The following is a 24,835-nucleotide window of genomic DNA, read 5'->3' on the forward strand; positions in this document are numbered from 1 at the left end:
TATAGCAGCGCATTTGGAAAGCAGTGACGGGATCAGTCAAAGTCAGCATGGATTTATCAAGGGGAAATCATGCTTGACTAATCTTTTGAGGATGTAACAAGTAGAATGGATAAGGGAGAGCCAGTGGATGTGGTGTATCTAGCCTTTGACAAGGTCCCACACAAGAGATTAGTGTGCAAAATTAAAGCACATGGTATTGGGGGTAGGGTATTGACATGGATAGAGAACTGTTTGGCAGACAGGAAACAAAGAGTAGGAATTAATGGGTCCTTTTCAGAATGGCAGGCAGTGACTAGTGGGGTGCCGCAAGGCTCGGTGCTGGGACCCCAGTTATTTACAATAAATATTAACGATTTAGACGAGGGAATTAAATGTGACATCTCCAAGTTTACGGATGACACAAACCTGGGTGGCAGCGTGAGCTGTGATGAGGATGCTCTGAGGCTGCAGGATGACTTGGATAGGTTGGGTAAGTGGGCAGATGCAGTATAATGTGGATAAATGTGAGGTTATCCACTTTGGTGGCAAACATAGAAACATAGAAAATAGGTGCAGGAGTAGGCCATTCGGCCCTTCGAGCATTCAATATGACCATGGCTGATCATCCAGCTCAGTAACCTGTACCTGCCATCTCTCCATACCCCCTGATCCCTTTAGCCACAAGGGCCACATCTAACTCCCTCTTAAATATAGCCAATGAACTGGCCTCAACTACCTTCTGTGGCAGAGAATTCCACAGACTCGCCACTCTCTGTGTGAAGAAATGTTTTCTCATCTAGGTCCTAAAAGACTTCCCCTTTATCCTTAAGCTGTGACCCCTGGTTCTGAACTCCCCCAACATCGGGAACAATCTTCCCGCATCTAGCCTCTCCAACCCCTTAAGAATTTTATATGTTTCTATAAGATCCCCCCTCAGTCTTCTAAATTCCAGCGAGTACAAGCCTAAGAACAGGAAGGCAGATTATTATCTGAATGGTGTCAGATTAGGAGAAGGGGAGGTGCAACAAGACCTGGGTGTGCTTGTAGATCACTCACTGAACGTGAGCATGCAGGTACAGCAGGCAGTGAAGAAAGCCAATTGCGAGAGGATTTGAGTTTTGGATCAAGGAGGTCCTACTGCAGTTGTACAGGGCCCTGGTGAGACTGCACCTGGAGTATTGTGTGCAATTTTGGTCTCCTAATTTGAGGAAGGACATTATTGCTATTGAGGGAGTGCAGTGTTGGTTCACCAGGTTAATTTCACGGGATGGCGGGACTGCCATATGATGAAAGAATGGGTCGACTGGGCTTGTATTCGCTGGAATTTAGAAGGATGAGAGGAGATCCTATAGAAACAAATAAAATTCTTAGAGGATTGGACAGGGCAGATGCAGGAAAATTGTTCCCGATGTTGGGGGAGTCCAGAACCAGGGATCGCAGTTTAAGAATAAGGGGTAGGCCATTTAGGACTGAGATGAGGAAAAACATTTTCACCCAGAAAGTTGTGAATCTGTGGAATTCTCTGCCACAGAAGGCAGTGGAGGCCAATTCACTGGATGTTTTCAAGAGAGAGTTAGACTTAGCTCTTAGGGGTACTGATTTTGGATGATCAGCCATGATCATATTGAATGTCAGTGCTGGCTCGAAAGGCCGAATGGCCTACTCCTGCACCTATTTTCTACGTTTCTACAACATGTTTTTATGTTTCTAGAATATTGGGAATTTAAGTATTTCCAACTTGCTTGAACAGTCATCTAATTACCACCTGATCTTATAGGCCAGGTGCATTAGATATGATGGTATGATTTAAAACTATTTAAATTGCTAACTGATCTTTTGCTTAATCCCTTCTCCGCTACAAGGATCACATTTCATGATTCAAACTGTGGATAAGATATTGCTCACTTCTTACATGCGTTGTGATTGTAACCATGACTTCCTTGTGTGCAAGTGTCAGTGGATCACATTCTCAGCTTCGGAGGGTTTAAGTTCCACTCATGTTTTTCTTACAGAAATCTCGGCCAACCTTCCCAGTGCAGTATTGGGAGCATTCTGCACTCGGAAATGCTTCTGGGAAGGCTGTTGTTCCGTATCCCCACCTACCTTCATTGTGTCTCTGAAAAACAGGGGGGTTATGCAAGGTCCACATAGACAGCATTCGGAAGTCAAGATTACTTATCTGGTCACACAAGAGACTGCAGATGCTGAGCACATCTTGAGCAAAAGATAAGCTGCTAAATGATTGCTTATCTGATTGGCACATTGCTGAGTGGAAATCATCTGTCATTCTTACAACAAGAGCTGCATTTTGTTATCAGTACAGTGCTTTGGAGGTCAATGTCAATGTATATGAATGCCCTTTCATCATGCTGACTTTCACCTGAACTCACTTTCTCTCGCCAAACCTTGCTTTGCTGACTGGAAAACAATGATTGCTCATTGGTAATTGGGAACGATGAAATCTGGCAGTACTCAGCAAGCAGGAAAGCATTTGTGCTAGATTTTGCAATGAGGCATAAGAAACTTGTTGCCATTATGTAAGTGTATTCTTGTTCAAAAGGTCTGATATAGCCTCCTTGTGTTAACTTGGTGAAGATTTGCCCCTGACATCCTGAGATACAGCAAAGTTTTGCATTTGTGAAGGAGCAGCAAGTTAAGCCTGAAGCAAGTGCTTAATATTTACAAGCATAACCACTCCTCCCCACCAATTCAATAACATTTCTGTTAATTACCGGCAAACAATTTTTTGTGGCATTAAAGATCAACTATTACAATCTTAAGGTTTTTAATAGATTTTGGAGATTTTAATTCTATCACTTCCTCTCTCTTAATCTGCCCATTGCATCACTCTATCTCACAACTTTATCTTTCCCCATGGTCCAGCCACTATTTGTCTTTGAGGAGGTGCCCAGTTTCCCATTGCTGTAGCATTAGCAGCTCCCACATTCAGCAACAAATGGTAGAAATTTTAGAGCTGATTGACAATTTTCATGTGATGTCTTGCTGCAGCAACATGAAGCGGAGACTTGACAATTTGGGCCAATTGTCATTAATCTAAACAGAGGACATTTAGGATTATTTTTTAGGTGATACGGTAGGGATGCATATGGGAGATCATGGACAGGGTTGAGGGAGGGCAGGAGAGACTTAAAGGGCGTGAGATAATGGGAAATGTAAAATGAGTTGACAAAGGGCAAATACAGAAATAAATTTTCAGAGGCAATGTAATTACTCACAAAATGCCTGATTGAAGTGCAAGTTCTAAAATTGTTAAGCAGGCTGTCAAGTGCCTTTATTAATTTGTTCTGGTAGCATTAGATGTGACTTTTTAACTCTGTTTAAGCTGTCTGGCACTATTACTTATGACAAGCTGATGGGCCGTTGTCCCATTTTTCTTCAAAAATTGAGTTATGAGATTGGTTTCGAATCCTGTTACAAAGGAATAATCTTGTTTGTGACCTGTTCTCCTTCAGCAACAGAAAGCGCATGTCTGTGATCGTCCGTACACCATCAGGAAAGTTGCGACTTTACTGTAAAGGAGCGGTGAGTCCTCACTAATCTTCACAAAGGTTTTGTGAACTTGGATTATTCTGAATTATTGTTGTTTGTGATTTCCTTACTCAGCTCTTAAGGATAAAAACCAGTCTGTTTTTCACTGCAAAACAAGCTGCACAATGTAAATGTATACCAATATACTTGTATTTAATCAATACAGTGTTATTGGCAAACTGTTCAAGCGTGTGAATAGAGTTATTAGTAGACATACCTAATTTTGTGATGGAACTCCAGTAGCTGAGTTTCACTTCTTGCACTGTTCTAGTAAGAAATAACTTTCAGTGTGCAAATCACTTTCAATTATGCCAGTTACCACTTCTGTTATATATCACTTTTACTTGAGGAAATAACTATTCGCTGTGAACTCTGTTCTAAAAGTTACCATTTATGGGTTTTATTACAATGTACTTTTTGAAGTGTTTTAAATCATTTTTATCTGTTTGATCATGTGAGTGAAATAAAGCAGCCCAACAGACTCTACATCCCTAGGTTCCACTCACCCTTGTAAAATATAGAAGTTGAGGGTCATGGCTGATTGATGTGCAAAGTATCAATGGGAATGTTTACAGAAGGCCAAAAGCTTCTCAGAATCAAAAAACTTCTGCGATTTTTTTTTTAAACTTCCAAATGGGAACATAGCTAAGAGAATCGCTGGACAGCCTCTTGAGGGGCAAACAATTTAAATGGTGGAGGACCTATTAATATTTCTGGCCAGCTTGACTTGGAAACTAATAAAAATGAGTAAAAATCAAGCAGTGCAGCAACCTGCATTGAGAGTATGACCTCTAGTAGACATGTAGCAAGGCACAAGGTAAGATACATGGAATTTAGTGAAGGACTGGGTGAAGTGAATGAAATTCTGCTCAGTGGAGGCCTAAGGCTTTCCGATGAGCCTTGAAACAATACTCCTGTTCCTGACCCACAAGAACAGGAACATGATGGATCAATTCTAATAGATAACTAGGCTCCAACGCTGGCATAACTGAGGAAACAGGAGGACATAGATCGGAGCTGAGTGGGCCATTTGGTTTCTGGGAGGCTCTGTTGGCAGCACAGATGCAGGCCCAGACCCTCCAGATGGCTGGTCCCTCTGGGATGCATTCAACCTTCACCACTCAGGTCCTTTGCTCTGATAACCTTTGCAGCAAGACATCATGTCTTGATAACAGGTGTTGCTGGAGGCGTGGATGTTTTGAGGAAAAATCTTCAATTGGAGGAGCTCAGCATTAATTTCCACACCCTTGATTGCAGCAGAAGCGCTGCAAGCCATCATGCTCTACATCTGTTCTTAGTTCCCACTGATCATTAGGTGCAGGCAGCAGCAACACCCTCATGTGCCTCGTATAATGAAGTGTGATCTGGAGTAGAGTAATATAAAAAATTAAGTGATGGATTGTATTTTGGAATATGTTTTGCAGGATACAGTTATCTATGAACGGTTGGCAGAGAGCTCACGATACAGGGACATCACTTTGAAACATTTAGAACAGTTTGCTACGGAAGGTTTGTATAAAGCAGTATGGATCAGTATTGTAATGAAAACCTACCATTTCTAAAAGATGGAGGAGACAAAGGACTGGAGATGCTGGAACCTTTAGCAAAGAGCTGGAATATATTGACAGGTCAGACAGCATCTATAGGGCTCCAAATCGAAACATCACCTATCCATTAATACCACAGATGCTGCCCGATCAGCTGAATTATTCCAGCAATTTGTGTATTTTTTAGATGAAGGCCTGGAGTTTCTGCTCTAGTGCTGGTGAAAACTGGGTAGATTTAATTGAACAATGCAAAAGATCATAACTTCAAATCTTGGAGTTATTCTGATAAAAAAATATATATTTACTTTCTCTAAAAAATTTTGTTACCTCTTAAAAACAATTACAACCAAAGCATTACCAATAAAAGATACAAAGTGCCAGAGGGATTCAGCAGATCAGGCAGCATCCCTCGAGAACAGGGATAGGTGATGTTTTGGGTGGAACTGAAGAAGGGCCCCGACTTGAAATGTCACCTGTCCGTGTTCTCCAGGGTTGTTACCTGACCCACTGAATTGCTCCAGCACTTTGTGTCTTTTTTGTTTGTAAACCAGCATCTCCAATTCCTTGTTTCTGCAAAGCATTTCCAATGTTCAGAACTGGCGAACCCACTAGATCCGCACAGTGTGCCCAATGCTCTTGGGATCTGCAGGGTGATGTTCACATTAAACCCAGTATTTGAGCATGTGGGAATCAATTGTCATGTTAGTCTATAACTTATTGCCAATCATTGTAATCTTTAATCCTCATACTAATGCTGCAATCCCTTTTGAATTTCATATAAAACTGAGTTCAAGTTCAGTCAGTTTGGCCTTAAAAACCTGTGGCAAATTGGAATTATTGATATGTCTCCCTTCAGCCGCAACGATTTGAAGACATGGATTTACCAATGGAATTTCCCTGAGATGAAAAAGAAAGTAGACAAACCTACTCAGTCATTTGTGCAGTCATTACACAAAAAGTGTCAGCAAAACACATGCAAAAAATGTTCATTCAGATTTCAAAGTTAAGGATTTGTGTAAACCAATCAGAAATTTTTGTACCATGGTCCTGTTTTGCAAATGTTCAAAAATAAATGCTAAGCAAAAAACAGTCAGTGTTGTCTGGCACTAAGGCTAGTTGTAGGTGCAAGAAAGTTGTGGTTGTATTGGCAGTTCCCAGGTGACTGTTCTTGTGACATTTACCATATGTAAACGTTCAGGAAGTCCTGTTGGGACTGCTGGTATTAATGCATCCTGTCACTGTTGCCTTCTGCTTTCAGCTGTGTGAACACGAGGAACAGCAGCACTGGTGCAGACTTTGTGGGGTGTAAAATAAAAAGCTTTAAGACTAGAAAGTGTAAGATTTCCTTGATCTTGCAGAACAATAAAAGATTAAGTACAAACACTCATCTGTAAAAATATGAAATGGCAGCTTCGGATATTCATGCTGTGGTCTTATCTTTCCACTTAATATTCTGCCAATTAGCAGGATTTACTGGCTGAGAACTCCAATGTTTCCTACATTTCCTTTTTATATACTTGGCAACTGTAAATATTCAATTTTACTGATAGCATTATCAGAAGTGATGTTTATCTGGTAAGACAAGCGACTTCCCAAGATGTGAATTTTCACAATAGAAATCTCTTGCATAAATGTAATGAATGAGTATTATCGAAACAGATGGACCTGCGTAGAGCTTGTTAACCATTAACATTTTTAGACAGTTTGAAGTGGGTGAGAAAGTCAAATACGCAAGGTGAGAGGGGGGAAAGTATGAAGGAGATACATAAAGCAAGTTTTATTTGCAGAGGGCTGAGGGTGCCTGCCAGTGAAAGTGGTGGAAGTAGATATGAAAGCAATGTTTAAGAAGCATTTAGACAGACTCATGAACAAGGAATGGAAGGATGTGGACCATGTGCAGGCAGGTGGACTAAAGGGCATGTTTTTGTGAGGTACTGTTCAATGTTTACTTAATAGATGTTGATGCTTTCAAAGCATTTTGAGGCAGACCTCGCTTAAATTAAGTGCTTGCAATTATTTGGTCCCTTACCTGAGAGTGTACCAAAGGAGATATCGTCTCCAAGATAAATACAATGCATAATAACAATGTTTTTAATTGTTTCAGGTTTAAGAACCTTGTGCTTCACGGTTGCTGACATTTCAGAGATGATGTACCAAGATTGGTTGGAGGTTTATCAGCGGGCTTCTACTGCATTGCAGAACAGGATACTGAAGCTGGAAGAGAGCTATGAACTGATTGAAAAAGTAAGCGCTTCAGGCAAAATTCAAAAGCTATGCATCATGAAGAGAATACTCTTTTTAGTGAGGATACCTTTAGTTGATGGGGTACCCATAAGCAATGAGTAATTATATCCAAGCGTTTCAGCTTTGTGTCACTATGGTTATTGGATAAAACATGTTCCAACTTCATCCATCACAACAAAGGTTCTGTTGTTGTTGGGGAACATAATATTGTAACTGATCAATAATTGACTTGTGCAACTAAGATTGGGCTTTGACCATATCGTACTGATGTTGGTCATTATATGAAAATGTCTTGAAAATCAGTTGACAAAGTCAGCTTTCTTTATTGATATTACCTGCCGCATCTGTACAGGATAATCTGTACAGCACATTTTTCAAAACTGCTATCAATATCAACTCTGGTCATGCCACAAAAAGGACTTTCCACCTGTCACTCTGCCTCCCGCTACAGATGATCAGATTGGGTTATTGATGGAAAAAAACTGATGCTTTTCAGGCTGTTGTTTGTGCTTGTATTTCAAGGATCCTAAAAAGTGAGAGAGAGCAGTATTAATCAGACTCTACCTATTCCTCAGAAGATCATTAGGAGGCATGGCTGCTCCTTGAAAATAACTTCTGGCTAATTAAAAGTGTGTTTGGTTCTCAACTTCCTTTTCCTTTGGACACTCCAAGAATCTGCCATTCACACTATCTTGTTCTTTCATTTACATGAACGTTGGCAAATAATTATACAGATTCTGCACTGATCTAATCTGACAGTTCTGTTTGCAAAAGCTAAAATTCATTTGCCATGCTGTTGCTCAAGCCCTATGTACAAAAATTAAATAGTGTGTCATTGTTGGAAGCAATGTCTCTTTCGATCCCCGTGCAAAATTCATTCTGATAACCCCATTACTTTGATCGGCATTAATGAGCTGGCTCTAATCACCAAAATACAACAAAACAAGTAATCGAAGCACAGGAAAAATAAAATATTTGATAAAATAATTATTTGCCTTTCCATTTGTTTGATGGTCAATGGGGATCTGACCTGGCGGTCCGGGTTGAGGTGTGAAGCACTGATCCCTGATCATGGATGCGATGGATCAAGTTCATGAACAGTGTGGAATGACTGAAAATTACAGGATTCAACATGTGAGAAGTGTTGCTTGCAAGAATAAAAAGAGCAGTTTTTTTAATAGTTCAGTCAGAAGAAATTGAGGAATAGTTTTGGTTTGTAGTTCTTTTGAAATATGAGTCCATGTAGCCTGCAACGAAAGCAATTTGAGATAGAGCTGGTTAAAAATTCAATTTTTAGTTCTGTAAGTAGCAAGTGTCACTGTGTTGTTTGTTGACAGAGGTAAATAATTTGAAAAAACATTTCAAAAATGCACATCAAGTTTGAAAGAAAATGTTCAATCTATATGTACTACATGGTTTAATATTTGGACTGATATTTATTAAATTGTTCTGTTTTCCAATTTACTCTGAACAAATTCATATTAAATTTGCACTGAAGTATGAAAAGTAAATAACTTTTTTAAATTTCTAATCAGAACAGGTTACAGACAGATAAAGAATGTAATAGTGACAATTTGGTAAATAATGAGCTTTGGGCAAAATATCTTCCTTTAAGTTGGTAATACTTCATGAAGGATTTAGCACTGTTTTAAGGCAATCTGTGCCCTGATTCAAGGTGGCAGTTTGAATACGTATTTAAATATTAGATGAAGAGATACATATGGCTCTTAGGCCTAATGGAATCAAGGGATATGGGGAAAAAGCAGGAACGGGGTACTGATTTTGGATGATCAGCCATGATCATATTGAATGGCCCACTCCGGCGCTTATTTTCTGTGTTTCTAAGGAGTTGGTGGAAAAAGGCAATAATTTTGGAAATCATAACCTAACCCAGTGCTTCTTAAAGGGTGAATGAAATTATTTTGGGGTGAATTAAACTAGAGGGGTGAATGACTTAATATATATAAAATTATAAACAAGGGAGAATAAGATGAAAATTACCAAAAAACATAAGAAAATTTAGTCGAGGGTGAATTAAATTTTGTGATAAAGACTCAAGAGTGAATGACACTGAAATAGTTTAAGAAGCACTGACCTAACCTAATAGGATTGTTATACATGTTGAGTATTTTCCCACTATTACTGTTTGTGCTAGAATAAATATGCATCCAGTGTTCCCAACCTTGTATTCATGGATATCCCAACCTGAACGATTACCGCCCGGTTGCCCTAACGCCGATAGTCATGAAGTGCTTTGAAAGGCTGGTCCTCTCACACATCAAATCCAGCATCCCTGACTCACTGGACCCACATCAATTTGCATACAGGGCAAATAGATCCACAGAGGACGCCATCTCTCTGGCTCTTCACACTGTCCTGACTCACCTGGAGAGACAGGGCACGTACGTGAGGATGCTATTCATTGACTATAACTCCGCCTTCAACACGGTCATCCCCACCAAGCTCATCACCAAACTCCACCAGCTAGGCCTCAGCTCATCATTATGCGACTGGATCCTGGACTTCCTGCTGGAGCGACCGCAGGCAGTGAGAATGGGCCCGCACCTGTCCTCCACTATCACCCTGAGTCCACAGGGCTGTGTTCTGAGCCCCATGCTCTACTCCCTCTTCACACACGACTGTGTTCCTGCATTCGACACCAACACCATTGTCAAGTTTGCAGACGACACAACGGTGATCGGGCTGATCACCAATGGTGATGAAACAAAATACAGAGCAGAGGTGCAGAACCTGGCGGACTGGTGCTCTGATAACAACCTGTCCCTAAATACCACCAAGACCAAGAAGCTGATCATCAACTTCCGTAGGTCACATAACGGGGAATACGCCCCGATCTTTATCAACGGGGACAGTGTGGAGAGAGTGTCTAGCTTCAAGTTTCTGGGCACTCACATTTCGGAGGACCTAACATGGTCCAATAACACTGCTGCGCTGGTCAAGAAGGCACAGCAACGACTGTTCTACCTAAGAACACTGAAAAAGTCTGGTCTACCCCAACAGCTGCTGATGACCTTCTACCGCTGCACCATAGAGAGCATCCTAAAGCATGGCATCCCTGTGTGGTACCTCAGCTGCACGGAGGTAGAAAGGAAAGCTCTTCAGCGGGTAGTCCATAGAGCTCAGAGGACCATCGGAACACAGCTACCAGACTTGGAGGGCATCTACAACACACGATGCCTCAGAAAAGCCACCAGCATCCACAAAGACTCTTCACACCCATGCAACAGTCTGTTCGAACTCCTTCCATCGGGCAGACGATACAAGGCCTTCTACGCCCGCACCTCCAGACTCAGGAACAGCTTCATCCCCAGGGCCATAGCTGCTATGAACCGGTCCTGCTGAGCCGGATGGTCACATCGCACAGTGATCCGGCACAGATCTACTTGCACTTTATTCTGTCTTAAAACTGTTACAATTTGTTTTGTTGGGTTGTTGTTTAAATTAATTAAATTATTGCATTGTATGGGAGGCGCATTCCCAATCTCGTTGTACCCCTGTACAATGACAATAAATATATATTGTATTGTATTGTATCAAAGGAGGATGTAGATGGAATAAAACTACACAGTGCTGTTAATCTGTTGTTAATCTGCCAGCAGGTGGCAGTATTGCATCATAAATGGTACAAATTTTCCTGTTCTAGGTGAAAAAACGATTTAAGTTTGAACTGAGTTGATCGAACACGAGTGAAAATAATCATTTCCACAGATGTTAAAACATCAACAGATGTTAGGTAGTTTGCACACATCTTCCATTAAATTTATCATTTTCACTTGGCATTGAGCAGCCTTCAACACATTCCTAAATTGGGATATTCATGCTTGCTTATGCATGTTTTTGCTTGGTCTTATTTCAGCTTTCAGAAGTTTTATTTGCTTTCAGTCTGCCTTTGACCTCATGGCTGTGAGTTGTGTTCGTGAACTGAGGTCATTACCATAAACAAATAACTGAAAACATTGGGTTTACAGCAGATAGGAGCAGTTCTTCAGCACCCAAGGCCAAAGACATGCCTCGTATTGTAAAATTAAATGATGTAAATTATAACTATAGTGCATTGATTTCAGTTTTATTGTGGTTTACAGAGTTGATTGTTCCAAAATTTAAGTCATTCAAAATATTTTTCAGAAAAGCTAACAATGTTCAATTAATTTAAACTAAATTTTGGCGCTCTGATCTATGATTTTTAATGCATGAAAAGTGAATTGTATATTAAATAGAACCATGTCATAGTTTTGTTAATGTAACCCAGTCAAATTCTTTGTGGTTATCATTTTTTGCAAATGTGGCATGAAAGGCATGATTGCTTCATTTCTGGTCATAAACAGTCTGAGAGAAACCTTTGGTCATCAACTCACTCCTGGACAGCAGCCGGTCTTGTGCTGTTTTGACCGCAGTCAGTCTTATGTAGTATGCATTCTTCTTATTTGAACAGATTACACAAACTTGAGAAGTCAATGGATATTTTTATGGCAGAGATAGATGGAGTCTAATTGGTATCAGGGGTTATGGGGAGAAGGCAGGAGAATGGGGTTAGGAGGGAGAGATAGATCAGCCATGATTGAATGGTGGGGTAGGCCTGATGGGCTGAATGGCCTAATTCTGTTCCTATCACCTATGACCTTATGAATTTAAAACCCATGTGACTGCCCCGTTGTTGTGGAAGTTCCAGGGTTGTATAGAACCAAGAACAGTACAACACAGTAAAAAGTCCTTCTTCCCATGATTTCTGTAATAGAGTAACCAGAAGGCCACAATACTCCAAATGTGGCCTAACCAAAGTCATAAAAGCTGCAAACACGACTCACGACATACTCACTGCCACTACTGATGAAGGCAGGCATACCATATGCCTCCTTTACCACTCCATCTACTTGCCTTACTATTTTCAGGGAGCTGTGGACTGGATTCCAAGATCCCTCTGTATATCAATGCTGTTAAGGCTCCTGCCATTAAATGATACTTTCCCCTTAAATTTGACCTCCAAAGCACAACATCTCACACTTGTCTGGATTAAACTTCAACTGCCGTTTCTCCGCCCATAGCTGTAATTGATCTATTTGCTGCTGTATACTTTGTCAGCCACCTTCACTGTCTGCAACTCCACCATTGATTGTGCCATCTGTTACTTACGAACCAACCATCTACATTTTCGTCTAAGACAACAAAGGTCCTAGCTGAACACCATTGGTCACAGACCTCCAGCCAGAATTACCCCCATCCATCACTGCCCTCTGTCATCTATGGATAAGCCAGTTCTGATTCCAAACTATCAAGTCACTGTGCATCTTAATCTACTGGATCAGCCTGAAATGAGGGACCTTGTCAAATGCCATGGAAAGTCCATGTAGACTACATCCATTGCCCTACCCACATTAATAACCTTCATCACGCCGCAAAGAAAATTTTGCAGACATGATAGAATAGATAACATAGAACGGTATTGCACAGGAACAGGCCCTTCAACCCACAATGTGTCAATGCTGAATCCTTATCAGCCTGCACATCATCTCTGTCCCTCCATTTCCTGCATATCCATGTGCCTATCTAAAAGTCTCTTAAATGCCACTGTCATATCTTCCTCCACCACCACATCCGGCAGCATGTTCCAGGCATTCGCTACCCTCTGTGTAAAAAAAAAAAAACCCCCAACGACCCACACATCTCCTCTAAACTTTACCTCTCTCATCTTAAAGCTACACTCTCCAGTATTTGATTTTTTCCATTCTGGGAAATAAGTTCTGACTCCCTGCCTTATTTATTTATGCCTCTCATAATTTTTTATACCTAAATCTGGTCTCCCTGCAACCTCTGGCATTCGAAGAGAAAGCAATCAAAGTCTGTCCAATCTCTCTCTCTGTAGCTAACTCCCCTAAGCCAGACATCATTCTGGTAAACATCCTCTGTACCCTTTCCATAACCTCCACATCCTTCTCGTGAAGGGGTGCCCAGAACTGTGCGCAATATTCCAAATCCAGCCTACCCGAAGTCTGATAAGGCTGCATCATGACTTCCTGACTCGTGTACACAAACCCCAACCAATGAAGGCAAGCACACCATATGCTACTTCTACCATCCTATCTACTTGCATTGCCACTCTCAGGAAGTTATGGCCTTGAAACTGAAGACTCCTCCGTCCATCTATGCTGTTAAGGGTCATGCCATTAATTGTATATTTTCCCCTTACATTCCACCTCCCAAAGTGCAACACCTCACACTTGCTTGGATTAAATACCTCCTGCCATTTCTTTGCCCACTTCTGCAGCTGTTCTATATTCAGCTGGATACTTTGACAGCCGCCTTCACAGTCCATAATCCCAGCAACCTTGGTATCATCTGCAAACTTGCCATCCAATTTGTCTACATTTGCGTCACAAACAACAGGTCCGAGCACAGATCCCTGCGGAATTTCACTAGTCACAGACCTCCAGCCTGAATATTGTCGTCCACCATGACCTTCTGTCTTCTATCAGTAAGACAGTTCTGAATTCATACGACCAAGTCACTGTTAATCCCCTGCACCTTAATATTCTGGATCAGCCTACTAGGAGGGATTTTATCAAATACCTTACTAAAATCCATGCAGACAACATCCACCTTCCTTCATCGATCACCTCAAAAAACTAGATCAATTTTGTGAGACACGACTTACAATGAACCTGACCCAAAACGTCACCCGTTCTTTCTCTCTGGAGATGCCGCCTATCCCGCCTAGTCACTCCAGCATTTTGTGTCTGTCTGCCATGTATGAAGCATTGCTGCCTGTCCCTAATTAATTCATTCTCTTCCAAATGTGAATAAACCCTATCTCAAAGAATCCTCTTCAACAGCTTCCCTACCACTGGCCTATAATTCTCGGGATTCTCCCTACTTCCCTTCTTAAACATAGAATCAACATTCCAGCTACTCTCCAGTCCCCCGGGAAGTCCTCTCTGTGGCTCTCAAAGACAAAAGGATCTTCCAGTCTCCTGTGATCACCTCTCTTGCTTCTTTCAATGACTGGAATAGATCTTATCAGGCCCTGAGGATTTAACCACCTTAATGCTCTTCAAGAACCCCAACACCACCTCCTTATTAATCTCAAACTGACCTTGCATATTAGTATTCTCCACACTGATCTCACTGTCCATATTCATTTCCTTGGTTAAACAAATGTGAATTATTATTTAGTACATCGCCTGCATCTGTGACTCCGACCACAAGTACTCTCCTTTACCCTTGTACAGTCTTACCATCTCCCTGGTTACCCTCTTGTTTTTAAACAAATTATTAGAAGCTTTAGGATTTTCTTTAATCTGACTTGACAAAATAATTTCATGGCCCTTTTAATCGCCCATTTGAGTTATTTCCTCCTTGCTGTATATTCCTTGAAGGCCCTACCTGATTTCATCCTCTCCCTTCCTACTTATGTCATTGGTACCAATATGGACAACAACCTCGCACTGCTTGCCCTCCCCTCTCAGATTGTCCTGTGCTCACCCAGAGACAACCTTGACCCTGGAACCAGGGAGGCAACACACCATCTGAAGGCTTGGTAATGGCCACAGACACTACTGCCCTTATCCATGACGACAGAGTCCTCTATCACTGATGCTTGCTTGGACTTAGCCCTACCCTGCTGTTGAACAGAGCCAGACATGGTACCACTACTCTGGCTGCTGCTGCTATTTACTCCTGAGGGACCCCCCCCCCCCCAACAGTATCCAAATAGAAAGATATTAAAATGGCAATTAAGGAAGTCATGGCTTCAAATAAGATACCATTGTGAATGGCGCAGTCAAGAGGACATTTGACTATGCAAATTCTTTAAAAGCACCCATCATTTAGTTCCATTCTCCCATTTCCATCTAAACTCAAATATTTTCCCCTCCAGTATTTATCTAGTGTCCTTTCCAAACTTATAATTGAATCTGCTTCCAACACCCTTTCAGGCAGATCATTCCAGATAATCATAACTCAATGTATGAATTTTTTGTCCACTCATGTGGCTTCTGATTTTTTTGCCAATTATCTTTGAATAATACTTCCATGGTGCTTTTAAGGTGAAGGAAAAAAATTACCTATTTGATGGAAATAACAAAATGCTTCTTCAGAGGTGTTGAAAGGAGGCAAAAAGAAAAGTACACCAGAGATTGGAACGTTGACAGCTGATGGCATACTGATCATTTTAATTAACCTTGAGGATAAGCAAAATGTACAAGGGTATAGATGTTAGAACTTTAGGATTGGAGAAAATTAGTGAGACCATGGGTGATTTGAAATGAAAGATGAAAATCTTAAAACTGAGAAGGAATGACTGTAAGGACCAAATGCATGGGAGCCATGGATGGAAAGGATTGGTGCGGCAGAGGTTTGTATGACTTCAAGTTTACGGACGGTAGAATGAAGACCAGCTCAGAGCACTCCAGTCTGGAGTGAAAAGAGATGGTTGAGAAATGAGCAGCAGATGGCTATCTTAAGGTGAAAGTGAGTCGTCTTAGTCACTATGTAGTGAAGATTATGAATACTCTGCTTCAAGTTTTGATGATGTTTAGTTATCTGAAAGGCAGTACGATAGCCACAAGTAATTGTTCATGGTAGATGAAGCATTTAAAAATGACAACTGACTAAAGACTGCTTCCTTCAAATTATTAAAGGCTTTTCCTCCAATCCAGGTTCTTGATATTGTAACTAATAAACTACCTCAGGCATGAAACTATTAGGTGGTAATATTAATCGTTATTACTTTTTTAGGATACTTTGACAGTCAACTGCTTTAAAATATGTACTTTGCATTAAGTAGAGCATTAGTCAACCGGTTATGAAATGTGTGGTAAAAACAAGTCAAGTTTGTTGATGTGAAATCCACGTCTGAAAATTATAAACCTTGATTTCATATGTTTGCACTTACTGCAGTAATTTCTGAGATAAATCATTTGACAAGCTTATCTTTTTGTTCTGCTGCTAATTACTTCTCGTCATTTTAATAGAACCTTCAATTGCTTGGAGCTACGGCGATTGAAGATAGACTACAAGACAACGTTCCTGAAACTATAGAAACATTATCCAAAGCAGACATCAAAATTTGGATTCTGACAGGAGACAAACAGGAAACCGCTGTTAATATAGGTAGAGTTACAACTAATGGTGTTCCACTGAACATTTTTAAATTGTGCATGCATGTCCTTATGCAAGACTGAACTGGATAAATGTGAAAACCAAAGTGCTATATTTTCATTTTAAGTCTCTGCATGCTTTAATTTAAAACGGGGGTGGAAAGCATCTGGCCAAAGACAAAACAAGCTAGATAAAGAGCTTGCTCCTTTTTGCAAGGGGAGAAAATAATCTGATTTTGAAAAGAAATCTTGGCAAGGCTGCAGAATGTGGTAAAGTAGCATCCTGTACAGTTTTGTTGGTTGTGGGAGGAGTGTCCGAGAGTGTCACAGATTCAGAAGTTCAGAAGAACAGTGTAGTTCTGATCCAAAGATAGACAGGAAGTGCTGGAGTAACTCAGCGGGTCAGGCAGCATCTCTGGAGAAAAAGGAAGGGTGATGCATTCACAAAATGCTGGAGTAACTCAGCAGGTCAGGCAGCATCTCGGGAGAGAAGGAATGGGTGACGTTTCGGGTCGAGACCCTTCTTCAGACGTGATGCTTTGGGTTTCAAAGGTCTTTTATTTGTCACATGTACCAATTAAGGTAAGGTGATATGCGAATTACCATACAGCCATATGAAAAGAAAGCAACAAGACACACAACTACATAAGTTAACATAAACATCAACCCCAGTAGATTCCCCACATTCCTCACTGTGATGGAAGGCAAAAAGTCCACTTCTTCTTTATTCTCCCGTGGTCGGGGCAGTAGTACCATCCGTCGGTATTCCATGCCTTGTTAGCAGGCAACATAAGCTTTTCACTGTGCACGAGACAATAAATTTAACTGATCTGTAATAACTTAACACTTCAGGTTCATGATTTTGCATTCAGTGGTACGAATGGTGGGTGCAGATGAAATTTGAACTGAGAAATGTAGTGTTTTACATTTTGTTAGGTATGATGAAAAGAGGCTGGGTTAACAAGAGGGCACAATTCTAAAGGGGGTGTAAAGAATTGGACCCAAGGAAGTAAATTCAAAGTTTATTAAAAGTAGCTTAACAGATTGAGAGTTGGATTTTCAAGGAAACATTTGATTGTTATAACAAGAGGCAGATGCAAGAGCAACAAGTAATGGTGCAACTGGAGTTGTGACCAATTCTGGTTGCCACACTTCGGGAAGATTACAAAGGCTTTGGAATGCCAACGTAATTCCAAGATGAGGGAATTTGGATGTGTGAAGCGACAGGAGAGGCAGGACTGGGGCTTCCAACAACATGGATCATTTGGCTTTCTCCCAGGGAAACAATCTAACACGTTCCCTTCTCCAGCAACTCTATCTCACTCATGCCCATCAACTTCCATTCAAATCTATATGCCCTTAAACCACAAGAAGGGCTAATTTGCAGTTGCCACCACTAGCATGATTTTAGCATGTTTTTAGCATGTAGGAGGAATCTGAAGCACCCAGAGGCAAGACTCCAGGTCAGGCTGAAATTTGGGTCCAGGGAAGTGGGAAGCAGCAGCAGTAACTGCTACACAACCATAACTGCCTCGGAACATGGCTTGCAAGCCTTACGATATGATATGATACAATAGAACTTTATTTATCCCAGGAGGAAAATTGATCAAAAACGGTACCAAAATCTTAGTTGGAATGATGTAAAGTCATAGGGGCTTCAGCAGAGAGAAATAGTTCCCCTTGGTACAAGAATAAAGATTGGGGGATGAGGGCAAAAGGGACATTGTGAAAAGTTGTTCACATTATGAGTTTAGGAGCAGGGAGGTTCTGCTGCAGTTGTACAGGGCCTTGGTGAGACCGCACCTGGAGTATTGTGTGCAGTTTTGGTCTCCTAACCTGAGGAAAGACGTTCTTGCCTTAGAGGGAGTACAGAGAAGGTTCACCAGATTGATCCCTGGGATGGCGGGACTTACATATGAGGAAAGACTGGATAGACTGGGCTTGTACTCGCTGGAATTTAGAAGACTGAGGGGGGATCTTATAGAAACATATAAAATTCTTAAGGGGTTGGAGAGGCTAGATGCGGGAAAATTGTTCCCGATGTTGGGGGAGTCCAGAACCAGGGGTCACAGCTTAAGAATAAGGGGGAAGTCTTTTAGGACCGAGATGAGAAAACATTTCTTCACACAGAGAGTGGTGAGTCTGTGGAATTCTCTGCCACAGAAGGTAGTTGAGGCCAGTTCATTGGCTATATTTAAGAGGGAGTTAGATGTGGCCCTTTTTGCTAAAGGGATCAGGGGGTATGGAGAGAAGGCAGGGACAGGCTACTGAGCTGAATGATCAGCCATGATCATATTGAATGGCGGTGCAGGCTCGAAGGGCCGAATGGCCTACTCCTGCACCTATTTTCTATGCTTCTATGTATTCAGTGTCTGAAATATATTACTGAGGTGGCAGTGGTGTCCGGTTCAAAAAGAAGCAAGGTAAATTATGGGAAGATGGACAAGCTGAATTGCTCTTGCATTGAGCCACTGTGAACAGTGGACAGAACAGCTAGAACCATTCAGTTATTCAGGTTTCTGTGACCTCGTAGCTCTTATCATACAGAAGTCAATAGGAGTCAATGGATAAACTTTCCACCAACTGGCCACACTTATCGCACAGGATTGCAGATTCAAGGGTTGTTGAAGTATCCTGAAAGATGCCAACAATATAGGAGAGACCAGGCTACCCATGGACATAACCTCAACTTAACCAAAGTAAATTATTAACTACTGTGTTCTATCTCAATAGACAATAGGTGCAGGAGTAGGCCATTCGGCCCTTTGAGCCAGCACCGCCATTCAATGTGATCATGGCTGATCATTCTCAATCAGTACCCCGTTCCTGCCTTCTCCCCATACCCCCTGACTCCGCTATCCTTAAGAGCTCTATCCAGCTCTCTCTTTGTCTCAAATTGCCTCAACTTCCAGATGAATTTGTTGAAGTTTATGTTCAAGAAGCAAATTCTAGTTTAGTTTATTATTGTCACTGAAAAGCTTTGTTCATCATGCTGTCCAATCAAATCAGATAATACTATACGATCAAGCCTTACCAAGTACAAGAGGTAGAGTGAAGGGAAAATGCAGAGTGCAGAATATAGTTGTCAGCATTTTAGTGCACCAGTTCCTTAGGTGAAGTCCAATATCTGCAATGGCATGGAGTGACTTGGACAGTACCCTAGCTTATGGATGAACCATTCAGAAGCCTGATAACAGATAAGCTGTTCCTTAGTCCGGTGTTGTGCACTTTCCAGCTCTTGTGCCTTTTGCCCGATAGGAGAAGGAGGAAACACCAGGGAGGGATATCTGATTATATTGGCTGTTTCTCTGAGAAAGCACAAAGTGTAGATGGAGTGAATAATAATCTAGTCTGCTCCCATTTATGTGAGAGCAGAGTAAATGATGGAACGATTTCTTGACTGAAAAAAAAGATGCTGCATTAACTTGTCAGAAACTAAAGCCTCCAAATGAAAATCAGGAATGTAATCAGAACTCTGCATAGCTTTATAATAACTTCCATCCTATGTATTCCAACCCATCAAGATAAAGCCCAAAAGTCAACTAGCCTATTTATCTTTTTCCCTCTACTGGTTTTAGTCATTTCTGTCCTTGCACCTAATTCTTTCTGCTTCTCCATGTCTCCCTTTTGGAAAATACTTTAAAGTATTACTTTCAAGTATAATTCTTGGGATAGATATTCTTAGTGCCATTACACATCCTTTTTTGTTAAAGGAATACAAAAACATTTAATTCGTTTTCAGCTATCTTTAATAGACTCCTTAAAGTAATCTGCTGGGTAATAAAAATACCTATCATATATTTTTGTTAAAAACATCTGCTGATTCTTGATGGTCAATCAGTTCAAATTTACTGGTCCAGTGAGTTTGGGCATCCCATTCAGCAGGCAAAGCTTGAACAAATCCACAAGTCTTGTCACTACTACGCTATTTCAAGTGTTGGCCAGCCTGTGTAAAGAAGTTTCCTGTTTGGAATGCTTAAGTTACTTTTCATACATTTTATAATATGGGCCATGTAGGAAGGAACTGCAGATGCTGGTTTAAACCGAAGATTGATACAAATTGCTGGAGTAACTCAGCAGGAAAGGCAGCATCTCTGGAGAGAAGGAATGGGTGACATTTCGGGTCGAGAAGAAGCGTCTGGACCTGAAACGTCACCCATTCCTTCTCTCCAGAGATGCTGCCTGTCCCGCTGAATTACTCCAGCATTTTGCGTTTACAATATAGGCCTTTGCTTTCAGTTCAATGTAAATTTCTTGGTTTACTTTATCCAAATTATCTAATATTTTGTGTACAATTAGATCATAAACATTCTGGAGTCACGTCCTTACAAACTGGAATGGCTCCAAATCCTCCAAGTAACTCACAACATTGACATGTGTCACCAGCCTGCTGCCTCTTCACTGAACCTTCAATGCTCAAGTATTTCCCCATTCAATTTGTAGCTTGCAACAGTGACAATAATGCCATCAAATTTATGATACTAGATTAGATCCACATGTCCTCTCTAAAAGTGAGATAATATTGAATTTGTTCCTGAGCAGCTTTCCCACATCCTTCCTCCCATGTCAGCATGCTTAATTTTTTAATATCCTGTTTTGTAAATTTACTTTGTGATTTTCAGATGTGAATTTGCAGATAATGCAGTATTTGGATATCTTTTTGTTGTGCATTACTCAAACATAGTTAATGAAAAAAAAAATCTAAAAGTACAGTAAAATCTATATTTTGTTGCATCAAGGTTTTTGTCTTTCCTTGAATCTTTCTGGACGTTTATTTAATTCTATCTCCCCAACTGCAGTTATCATTTTCATTCCTGCTAAAAGGTTGGGATGGCACATAAAAATAGTACTTACAAATGTTTCAGAGATTCTCTTTGAAACTGGCTCTTGTTAAATTTGGACTAAGCTAGTTTTTCCAGCATTGATCCTGTAAATTGGACTACAGGCAGTCGTCTGGTTAAGTAAGGTTTTGGTTCATGTGAATTGTCCATGAGCCCATTTCTCGGAGTCAGAAACATCTGGTTTCGTTAGTAACCCATATCGTGTTGCTCTACAGACACTTGTTATAACTCTTGTTTCATCGAATATTCACCCTAACACTGCCCATAATTAAACTAGTGCGATATTTACTGTATCTGTCATTAATGACTACCACAAAATATTATTATTATTACTGTCAAGAAAAATGTATTAAAAATGTAATGGAGAATATAGGTAAAGTCAGATTTCCCCAAGGTCATACACAACTTATAGGAGTACAGAAACCGGACATTCTTGAGTACTGAAGTCCTTATAAAATTTTCTACTTCAAATCTGCACATTTAAAATGGGTCTATTCATTGTATATCAGTAAATTATTTTATAATTCACTGTTATTTCCATCTGTTTTAATAATGCATAGCTGGAAAGAAATGCCTGAATTACAGATAGCGTCAACAATTGTACAACTGTACTCCAGTGAAAGCTTGTACAATAGATACGTTGATTTATTTTTAACAGATGCTAATAGCTGTTTTTTTTTTAAAAGGGTATGCATGTAAACTTCTGACGAAAAACATGGGTCTTATGGTTCTAAATGCGCACACTCTTGATGTAAGTATTTAATGTCTTTATTGTTTTGTGTCAGTGATTTAAAAATTAATTCTTGATTCAACTTTATTATGAAATCCCAAATCTTATTGAGTTATAAATACCCTTTGGCATTAGGTGATTTCCCAAATTAGCAGTTTTCTATTGGTTCTGCCTGTTGCCCACTGAAGTTACCACACAAGCCTGCAGATCAGTGGCACTGGAGCAGTTCTGTTTTTTATCATTTGAACTAAAGGAAAGACTGCAAAATATGGCACAACATTCGGCTTTAGTATCTAAAATCATCATTAACGCATTGAATGCCATCAGTGTAGCAGTGTGAAATTGATTGAGGTGGTTGACTGTTTTGAGTCAAATAAATGAGATGTTAATGGAGAAGGATTCTTTTATCAACACAACAGATGAATTAATTTTCGAGCACTTTTCTCCTCGACCCAAAGTCATCAACTCTGCTGCAATGCAGGAGCACGTCATTTACAATACCTAACGAATAGTCCATTCACAGTTAGCAACCAATTTGGTCACCGGGTGCATCACAGTTGAGTCAAATACTATACCTGTAAAAGGATCAATTCAAAGGTAGACACAAAAAGCTGGAGTAACTCAGCGGATCAGGCAGCATCTCTGGAGAGAAGGAATGAGTGACGTTTCGGGTCGAGACCCTTCTTTAGACTGAAAAGTAGATGCTGCCTGACCTGCTGAGTTACTCCAGCTTTTTGTGTCTACCTCCGATTTTAACCAGCATCTATAATTTTTTTCCGAAGGATCAATTCAATCAGAGTCACTGAATCACGCAAGAAAGCTGAATGAGTTTTGCTTCCGCCTTACTAAAGCCACTTGTGCAACCTTGGTGACATTTTTATTAGTGCTAATCTCTAACCTGCTGAAGGCTTTGATTAGTTTACTTTAGAGATACAGCATGGAACCAAGCCCTTAAGCCCACGGAATCCACGCTGATTATAGATCACCCACTCACACTATTTCTATGTTATCTCACTCCTTACAAATGAGGGGGCAATTTACAGAGGCCAATTAACCCATAAGGGTGCACAACTTTGGGATGTGGGAGGAAACCGGAGCACCTGGAGTAAACCCACGTGGTCACACACGTGCACCACTGTGCTATCCTAACTTTTTTCATTCAGTATTTCTTTGTAGAAGATGTTGAGTTGCATAGTAGTTTGATGAAATGGGTGGAAATAGATAAAATGAATCACATCAACTCTACACTCTGCTGGTTTACCAAAGTGCTGCCTGGATTAGAGAATATTATGTATAAGGCTAGGTTGGACAAACTTGGATTGTTTTCCCTGAAGTGTCAGAGATTGAGGGGAGACCTGATAGCATATAAAATTATAAGAGGCATAAGGTGGACAGTCGGAACCTTTTTCCCAGTGTGGAAATGTCAAAGATGCCGGGGGAACAGCTTTAAAGTCAGAGATGGAAAGTTTAAAGGAAATGTTCAGGGCAAGATTTTTACCCAGGGAGTTTCTGGTACATGCTGCCAGGGGTGGTGTTGAAAGCAGACGCGATAGTGGCATTTAAGAGGCTTTTTAAATGGGCACATGGATATGCATGGAGTAGAGGGATGCGGACAGAAGAGATTAGTTTACTTGACGTCATGTTCAACATAGACATTATGGGCCGTGCTGCACTGTTCTATGTTCTAAAGCTGTGGTTGTGAGCTGACTGGTGGATTATGATTATTTCATCCTGAGCTTCAGAGAAAGTGGCTATCGTGCTTCAGTCCAAGGCTGAATTGGTGCTTTTTGAATAAAGTAACAAATTACAATTAATGTTTTCCATATGAAAGTTCTTGAATATAACTTTTTGTTCACTTCAAATATTCAGCTGCAGTGTAGCTTTAGTTGCATATTGTAATACAATATTACAAGACCAGCAGTTGCAAGTAAACCCACAATCTTCCTTTTGAGCTCCCTCAGATTTCCCCCACTCCCACACTCTCACAAAGCCACTTATTAATTATGGCATGGAGTATTGTCAATTTAAACAGAACTGGGCAAATGTAGATAATTCCCTGTAGGACCCTGAGATTCTTCACCCCGCGTAGTACAACAACGGAACTAGTGATGTGTGACAAGCCCTGCGGGAGTTTTATATTACACCCAGTGCTTCTATTGTATTTCAGATCAACTTTGTCCGCCGAAGGGCAGTCTTTATCACACGAGCGTTTAGCTGAGGCACTGAATCTCGTATGAATTTATACTCTTATTCTGAAGTGATTAACATGCATTTCTCTAGTGTTGCATGTCCCAAGTAGAGTTTTCTTGTGGAGGGTGTTGAGATGCTTTGTTGTTGTCATTCCCATCCCTATGCGTGTCTCCACAGAGCACAAGTTTTCTGTGGCTGAAAGGGCTAGAAGACAAAATCTTTTCCTGACAGCACCCTGGGAACACATAAAGTACATTCCACACAGCTGTTCCCTGCCATCTTTTCATGGGTGACTAAGAACAAGGAATGGATGTTGGCTTTGCTAGACAACCTTTTATCCTGGGAATTTTTATTTTAGAAGCAGGAATGGAAAATCATGAAGATATCTTAAATACACAAATCAGCATACTAGATTGGACTTTAGGCCTTGATAACACATGCATCATGTTACAACTCCAGTCAAAGTGATACCTGAAAAGGAAAAAGAACAGGTTTCCTGGAAAGGGGTTAGTTAAGTGACAACTGGTAATTACTTAGATTGTTGGTAGTTTATTACTAAGAAAAATCTTTCAGTCGAGTACCACAGGAGTCTGAGCCTAGAACTCCAGTTGTTCACAACCTACATGAAAAGTTTGGCTGAGG

At 40.6% G+C, this 24,835-nt stretch overlaps 1 protein-coding gene across 2 annotated transcripts in view; it reads left to right on the forward strand.

Moving 5' to 3' along the window:
- The window catches only part of atp8a1 (ATPase phospholipid transporting 8A1), a 269,218-nt gene that overhangs the window by 145,025 nt on the left and 99,358 nt on the right, over positions 1-24,835 (forward strand). For both annotated transcript variants that reach the window (XM_078399210.1, XM_078399200.1), the window contains 5 exons: positions 3,453-3,522; positions 4,953-5,037; positions 7,180-7,319; positions 16,307-16,445; positions 21,960-22,024. In XM_078399210.1, coding sequence (XP_078255336.1) covers positions 3,453-3,522; positions 4,953-5,037; positions 7,180-7,319; positions 16,307-16,445; positions 21,960-22,024 — 499 coding nt within the window. The remainder of the gene's footprint in view (positions 1-3,452; positions 3,523-4,952; positions 5,038-7,179; positions 7,320-16,306; positions 16,446-21,959; positions 22,025-24,835) is intronic.

Source organism: Rhinoraja longicauda, chromosome 1, assembly GCF_053455715.1.
Source record: "Rhinoraja longicauda isolate Sanriku21f chromosome 1, sRhiLon1.1, whole genome shotgun sequence".
NCBI classification, from domain to species: Eukaryota; Metazoa; Chordata; class Chondrichthyes; order Rajiformes; family Arhynchobatidae; genus Rhinoraja; species Rhinoraja longicauda.